At 44.8% G+C, this 7,714-nt stretch overlaps 1 protein-coding gene across 2 annotated transcripts in view; it reads left to right on the forward strand.

The window, feature by feature from the left end:
• The window catches only part of arhgef7b (Rho guanine nucleotide exchange factor (GEF) 7b), a 19,378-nt gene extending 11,875 nt beyond the window's left edge, over positions 1–7,503 (forward strand). The window contains exons 8-22 of one of the 2 annotated variants that reach the window (XM_020654356.3): positions 353–448; positions 1,111–1,233; positions 1,834–1,972; positions 2,183–2,242; positions 2,407–2,553; positions 2,640–2,726; positions 3,097–3,175; positions 3,269–3,411; positions 3,498–3,731; positions 3,869–3,962; positions 4,202–4,291; positions 4,698–4,856; positions 5,057–5,153; positions 5,244–5,298; positions 5,625–7,503. In XM_020654356.3, coding sequence (XP_020510012.2) covers positions 353–448; positions 1,111–1,233; positions 1,834–1,972; positions 2,183–2,242; positions 2,407–2,553; positions 2,640–2,726; positions 3,097–3,175; positions 3,269–3,411; positions 3,498–3,731; positions 3,869–3,962; positions 4,202–4,291; positions 4,698–4,856; positions 5,057–5,153; positions 5,244–5,298; positions 5,625–5,747 — 1,726 coding nt within the window. In that variant the 3' untranslated portion in view covers positions 5,748–7,503. The remainder of the gene's footprint in view (positions 1–352; positions 449–1,110; positions 1,234–1,833; positions 1,973–2,182; positions 2,243–2,406; positions 2,554–2,639; positions 2,727–3,096; positions 3,176–3,268; positions 3,412–3,497; positions 3,732–3,868; positions 3,963–4,201; positions 4,292–4,697; positions 4,857–5,056; positions 5,154–5,243; positions 5,299–5,624) is intronic. The other variant, XM_065952100.1, reaches the window with a different exon arrangement.
• The last annotated feature ends 211 nt before the right edge of the window (positions 7,504–7,714 follow it).

Consider the following 7,714-nt stretch of genomic DNA (forward strand, 5'->3'; position numbering starts at 1 on the left):
CTCCCCCTTCTCCTCATTCTCCTCGTTCTCCTCCTCGTTCTCTTCCTCCTCCTCCTCCCTTTCTTCCTCCTTCTCCTCATTCTCCTCGTTCTCCTCCTCCTCGTTCTCCTCCTCCTCCCTTTCTTCCTCCTTCTCCTCCTCCTCATTCTCTTCCTCCTCCTCCTCCCTTTCTTCCTCCTCCCCCTTCTCCTCATTCTCCTCGTTCTCCTCCTCATTCTCTTCCTCCTCCTCCTCCCTTTCTTCCTCCTTCTCCTCCTCCTCCTCGTTCTCGTTCTCCTCGTTCTCCTCGTTCTCCTCCTCCTCCTCCTTCTCCTCGTTCTCTTCCTCCTCTTCCTCCTCCTCCTCTCTGCAGACTCACCAGCGTCGACATCGGTCACATTCAGGGAAATCTGGAGGAGATCTCGACCTTCCAGCAGATGTTGGTTCAGTCGTTGGAGGAGCACACAAAGTCAGTACAGCCATCTTTAAAAACACAACACGACACACTGTAGAGGCTGGAGTATAAGTCACACCGGTTTATAAGACACAGTCTGTTTTTGGAGGATCTGTTATGTTTACAACGAGAAGTTCCTCTGCAGCTGTGTCGCTCTCTTTACTGTTTTTTAGTCGGAAATGTCTCAATAATTCTGTGTTTATCTTCTTATCTTTCTTATCTGAATTAATGTAATATTTATGCAAGTCTTCTCTTTTATGACTCCACTCCAAAAGACCAAACGATCCAGCAATCAGTCGAGGAAAGAATAAATGAATCATGAAAACCTTGAGTTCAAATCATACTGTGTGTGTCTGTCGGTGTTACAGAGCATCGTCTGTCTGATGACCTGCTCGTGTAAACATCCTGTTTAACTAAACGCACATCCTCCAGAGTCTCTGCGGAACAGATGGAGGCTCAGACATCTTTATTATGTAGTTATTAGAGCAAGAGAGACATCTAGTGGTAGACGGGCTTGTTGCCTTGACTGGACAGGACAGTGGATGGAGTAGGAAAGCAGACACACAGAGAGAGAGAGAGAGATTTGCAGTTATCATCCTGTTTAATGTGTTGTTTGTGTGTGTGTGTGTGTGCGTGTGTGTGTGTGTGTGTGTGTGTGTGTGTGTGTGTGTGTGTAGACTTCCAGAGAATCAGCAGAGGATCGGCGGATTCTTCCTCAATCTGATGCCTCAGATGAAGATCATCTACGTGGCGTACTGCTCCACCCACCCGTGTGCTGTCAGCGTCCTCACACAACACAGGTAACAATGTCACAAATGCATGAATTGAAAACCCACACACACATCTTTTTTTTAAAATGTTTTATACTTTATTGCAGGCTGTTTTACTTCATTACAAATTGTCATATTTCATCACAAATTTTGTTCATCCTGGCACATTTTTAGATATAATTTTTGTTTTTAAACATACAAAAATATAAACAAGAATACAACATAAAATAAAATAAAAACAGATAAAAATCCAAAGAAAAGGTACAAATAGAGAAAAGATTTAATTAAGATTAGAGAAGAAAAAATAATACTTATAATAATTAAAATTAATACTAATAATAATTTAAAAAAATAATAAAAATAATATAAATAGAATGGGGCGGGGGGGGTGTTCCTTCACTACTCTCTTAATTTAATATAATTTAATTTACATACCTCTTATTATTCCACTTTATCTGTTTCCTTTATCCATTTACTCCAGTAACACATGAATTCATCTTCTCTTTTTCTTTACCTATATGTAATTCTTTCCATTTCTTTAATATCTTCCACTGTTTACTTCCACGCATTAATACACACACATCATTAATGTGAGTGTGTGTGCTGCTTTATTTTATGTGTGCGTCACAGTGAGGAGCTGGGGGAGTACATGGAGTCAAAGGGGGCGCCCACTCCGGGGATCCTGACTCTGACCACCAGTCTGAGTAAACCCTTCACTCGACTGGAGAGATACCCGACGCTGCTCAAAGAACTGGACAGACACATGGAGGTGAGCTGTCCGTCCGTCTGTGTTAATATCAGAACAATAAGATTAATGCTGGAAACATAAATAAATCTGCTTTTTTTTTTGCAGACCTGCACTTAGACACATAAATAAAAATAACACAACAGAGTAAAGAGGGTTTCTTTTGACGATCTGACTCTCTGCACGATCTCAGAAACTGTTTTTAACTTCTGTGTTTTCTTTTCTTTGTTGTAGGAGCAGCACCCTGACAGAGCCGACCTCCTTGCTGCTCTTTCAGCCTTTAAAGACTTTGCAGTAAGCGTTTTTAGATCTCAGTCATTCTGTGTCAATTTACAAGCTACCAGTGAATTTTGAGATCCTTCTGGTTTCGATCATGCTCACAGGATTTGACAACCTGTTTCTGTACCTTTTTATATATATATATACTCATATGTGTGTGTGTGTGTGTGTGTGTTCAGGCTCAGTGTCAGGATGTGAGGAAGAAGAAGGACCTCGAGTTGCAGATTTTAACCGAACCAATCAGAAACTGGGAGGGCGATGACATCAGAGCCCTGGGCCCCGTCCTCCACATGTCCCAGACCACCGTCCACACGCAGAACTGTCAGGTACTCAGCACAACGTCCCACATATCTCAACCACACATCCATCCATCAGTCAGGTTTCATAGAACTCGTTTCATTTTGTCTTTCAGGAGTCAAACGAGCGATACCTCGTCCTGTTTCCTCACACTCTGCTCATGCTCTCTGCCAGTCTGAGGATGAGCGGATTCATCTATCAGGTACGTCAACCCCATGTGATGATCTCTGATTGTGCATGCTTCACTTGCACCCTCATACCATCTTTATAGAAAGCATGCAAATCTGCAAACGTGCACCTTATTTATGAATTTATTTAAAGTGTTTTTAACCAGGAGAAGAGAAGAACTTGATCTCAGGCAGCAGCTAGAGCAGCAAGATAAGAGACATACAACACAGATCAGCATATCCTGAGTCACTGAGCAGAAAAGTCATCAGTCAAAGCATCTCCCTCCAATACTTTCAAACTACTTTTTAAAGATTTAAAGAGACCAGAGCTCATCCTGCAGGAGCAGCAGACCTGAAACTTCTGTTCAAGACGCCCGCATCAGCAAATGTTTTCTGTCTCCGCAGGGGAGGATACCGCTGTCAGGAATACTGATATCCAGAATAGAAGACGGAGATAACCTGAAGAACGCTTTTGAGATATCAGGTCAGCTCTCTCTCTCTCGCTCTCTCTCCCTCGCTCTCTCTCTCTCAGCTCATTGTTGAAGCCTGCTCTTCTATGTCTTCATTTTGTATGCAGGTGCAGGTGGTCAGTGCGAGCGGATGCAGGTTGCTTGTAACAATCAGCACGATCTGCAGGACTGGCTGGACCTCCTCACAAAACACACACACACTCCGGCTGTGCACACACACCCGCACAAGCCTCAGTCTGTGTGTCACACAGTGAGTCTGCAGGATCTCTAAACTATGACTCATGATCCAGTTTTCTCTGCGGCCCCGCTCACTTCCTCTCCTTCTGCTCCTCGTAGCTGCCCTCTCAACCCGTCACTCCGTCCAGACACTCAGAGTCTCGAGGAGGCAGCGGCTCAGGAAACAACTACCACACACTCCCCCATCCATCTTCACTCGGCACCACACACACCAGCAGCAGCAGTCCGACGTGGGGGCCCCTGGAGCCTCCGAGCACGCCCAAACCCTGGAGCCTGAGCTGCCTCCGCCCTGCGCCTCCTCTCCGGCCCTCTGCTGCGCTCTGCCAGAAGGAGGTGCTGCACACCAACATACCATCATAAGCATACTCAGTCTTTTTAATGTTACCTCCAGGACATGTGAGGTTGTTTACAAAAACATATCTAAAGACTTGTTCTGCTGCGTCAGAACTAAAGCTGTTGTGTGTTTTTAGGATCTGAGTAAAAGTCCAAAGAACATGAAGAAGCTGCTCCCAAAGAGGAAACCAGAGAGGAAACCTTCAGAGGAGGATTTCTCAGTCAGAAAAAGTGAATATGCAAAACAGAAAATACAGAAAACACACTCAGTGAAGGAAGATATTTATATTTTTTTAAAGCTTTTCTTAAAGTCTTAAACTTTTGTAGCTGAAACTGTTCTGTCCTCAGTCGTCATCAGCTGTTCTTCAAGGTTGCAATGTAGACGACTTTCCAATATGTCTGCCAGTCGGAGTATTGTTATCTGTTTTAAACATTACTTTCTCTCTTCCTGCTCCCTCTCTCTGTCTCAGGTACGGCCGCTCTGGAGGAAGACGCTCAGATTCTGAAGGTGATCGAAGCGTACTGCACGAGCGCAAAGACACGACAGACTCTCAACTCCAGTGAGTACACACACACACACACACACACACACACACATCACATACATACTAACACAGCTCTAACTGTCTTAATGCTAACCGCTGTTTGTTCTCTGCTGTCGGCTCTAATGACGTTTTCTCTTTTTCTTCCTCGTCCTTTAAATCTTTTGTTTTTCATTACCCTTCCTTACCCCAACACTTCTTTTATTCCTCAACTTTTACTTTGCTTTCCCATAATTCATCCCTCACCTCATTTTCCTTTCATTCTCGGTTGTTTTTTGGGTCAAACCCCTCCCCGTAAAAATATATTTTTTTATCCCAAACCTTTATTTATTTCATCAACATGGTTTCTTCTCCTCCCGTCCTCCCCTGCAAACATTACATTTGATTTAACCCCGACCCCCCGTGCATTCACTCTACGGTCCAGCCTGGCAAGGGACTGACCTCATGCACAACCACGTGCTCGCTGACACCAGCCTCACTGTCACGGGTAACCCTGGTAACCCGCCGTGTTCTGACCAATCAGAGGACTCCGATTATGACAGTATCTGGACGGCCACTAGTTACAGGACGGCCTCGTTTTCTCGTAAGATATGGACGTTACAAACAGCTGGCGTACATCCTGAACCCTTTAGCTGCTGTGTTTGTGTTAGTATTTAGAATATCAGTTCATCCTGTGCTGCTGTAAAGAGATCCAATCAGTGTCCGACCCGTCCTGTGTGTGTGTGTGTGTGTGTGTGTAGTGTGACGGGTTAATCAGCTTCACTGTTGTCTCTGTCGGGTCAGGCTCCAGCAGGCAGAACGTCCACATGTTGTTCCCGGAGGAGGAGAAGATCATCGTGGAGGAGACGAAGAGCAACGGACAAACTGTGGTGGAGGAGAGGTGAGGGAGGGCAGACATCACAAAACCAAAATGACTCGCCATGTTTCAAAACAGGAGATTGAGTAAATCAGAGGTGTTGTGTTTCTGCAGGGGTCTGGTGGACACCGTGTACTGTCTGAAAGATGAAGTCCAGGAGCTCAAACAGGTCAGTCTCTCGGGGGGGCGGCTGTGGCTCAGATGGTGGAGTCGCTCGTCTCTCAAGCTCAAGTCCATTTCCCTCTTCATCAGCTCCACCTTATTTTTCTGTAAACCCTTGCTGCTAATTTCCACATCTGCTTTTTTAAACCCTTTCGACGCCATGCCTCGCCTCATAAGACCCTCCCCCCTCCCCCCCTCCCTCAGGAAAATGTCTGGGGCAGGGTGTCCTGCTCAGGTTTTCACAAGTGTTTATTTCATTTATGTTCAAACAAAGAATGGTCTGGTATAATTCCTCTCCTGCCCCTCCCCCTTTCTGTCATTCTTTGTCTCCAGGACAACAAGAGGATGAAGAGGACGCTGGAGGAGGAGCAGCGAGCGAGGAAGGAGCTGGAGAGAATCATCCGGAGAGTTCTGAAGAGCATGAACGACCCCACCTGGGACGAGACTAACCTCTGAGACGTTTGGACGAGACTAACCTCTGAGACGTTTGGACGAGACTAACCTCTGAGACGTTTGGACGAGACTAACCCCTGAGACGTTTGGACGAGACTAACCTCTGAGACGTTTGGACGAGACTAACCTCTGAGACGTTTGGACGAGACTAACCTCTGAGACGTTTGGACGAGACTAACCTCTGAGACGTTTGGACGAGACTAACCTCTGAGACGTTTGGACGAGACTAACCCCTGAGACGTTTGGACGAGACTAACCTCTGAGACGTTTGGACGAGACTAACCTCTGAGACGTTTGGACGAGACTAACCCCTGAGACGTTGGGACGAGACTAACCTCTGAGACGTTTGGACGAGACTAACCTCTGAGACGTTTGGACGAGACTAACCTCTGAGACGTTTGAGACGTTTGAGACGTTTGGACGAGACTAACCTCTGAGACGTTTGGACGAGACTAACCTCTGAGACGTTTGGACGAGACTAACCTCTGAGACGTTTGGACGAGACTAACCTCTGAGACGTTTGGACGAGACTAACCTCTGAGACGTTTGGACGAGACTAACCCCTGAGACGTTTGGACGAGACTAACCTCTGAGACGTTTGAGACGTTTGAGACGTTTGGACGAGACTAACCTCTGAGACGTTTGGACGAGACTAACCTCTGAGACGTTTGGACGAGACTAACCCCTGAGACGTTTGGACGAGACTAATTCCTGAGACGTTTGAGACGTTTGGATGAGACTAACCCCTGAGACGTTTGGACGAGACTAATTCCTGAGACGTTTGGACGAGACTAACCCCCAAGACGTTTGGACGAGACTAACCTCTGAGACGTTTGAGACGTTTGAGACGTTTGGACGAGACTAACCTCTGAGACGTTTGGACGAGACTAACCTCTGAGACGTTTGGACGAGACTAACCCCTGAGACGTTTGGACGAGACTAATTCCTGAGACGTTTGGACGAGACTAACCCCCAAGACGTTTGGACGAGACTAACCCCCAAGACGTTTGGACGAGACTAATTCCTGACTTGCAAATGGGCCAAATGACGTTCATACTTTGGACACGAGCTGCCAATAAAACGTTTTCACTTGAACCAAACCGGATCGAGAGAGAGAACAGCTGCCATCCAACAGACCGTGAAGCTGTGACGTCAAATCAGCTGGTAGGCGCAATGACATCACTTCCTGTCATGCTGCTTTTTACGCCTTCTATGGACTGCTGACAAACTAATCACTTCTCCTTTTTGTGTTTATCTTTCATTCCTGAATGTTTTTATTTCCTCTCTGTGGATGTCTTAAATATAAAAAACCTTTAAATCCTCTTTAAGCATTTTTTATTCTCGCAGAGTGAGACGTCTCTCAGAGAGCATCACAGTTTCTTTTCTTTTAGTTCAGAGGTCGATTATTTAAATGTGTCTTTTTCTATTTAAAGACCGAAATCCAAGCAATGCAACGCCCTAAAATATTGTTTTTTATTATGATTTTTACAACTTCAATATGCAACTAAGTGTAAAATGATTCCTTATTTTTATATCTGTGATTGTGTTTGTATTCTGAACAGCTGGTTTTCATTTGAGACTTTTTTTTCTACTGGACCCTATCAGTTCTTTCACCAACAAGTGAAACCAGAGACACTAATGAAGTCTTACTAACGTATTTAACTGATGATGTGTTGTGTGTCGATTACAGGAGATATGAAGAATCATCCTCCGTTTATTTATTTCACCTGTTTGTCTGAATAAACTTTAATAAATCCAACGCTTCAGTCTCGTGACTTGATTGAAATCAAACAACAAACAAACATGTTGAGAAACAATTAACGAGATGTTGAAATTAGAGGCGAGATGTCGGGAATAAAATCGAGAAAGACAGAAAGGGTAGGTATGATGATGTTGTCAACTTTATTCTCAACATTTTGATTTTATATCTGATATTTTGACTTCTTTCTCAAAGGGCATAATGAAAAATA

Source organism: Labrus bergylta, chromosome 24 (genome assembly GCF_963930695.1).
Source record: "Labrus bergylta chromosome 24, fLabBer1.1, whole genome shotgun sequence".
In the NCBI taxonomy this organism is placed as follows: Eukaryota; Metazoa; Chordata; class Actinopteri; order Labriformes; family Labridae; genus Labrus; species Labrus bergylta.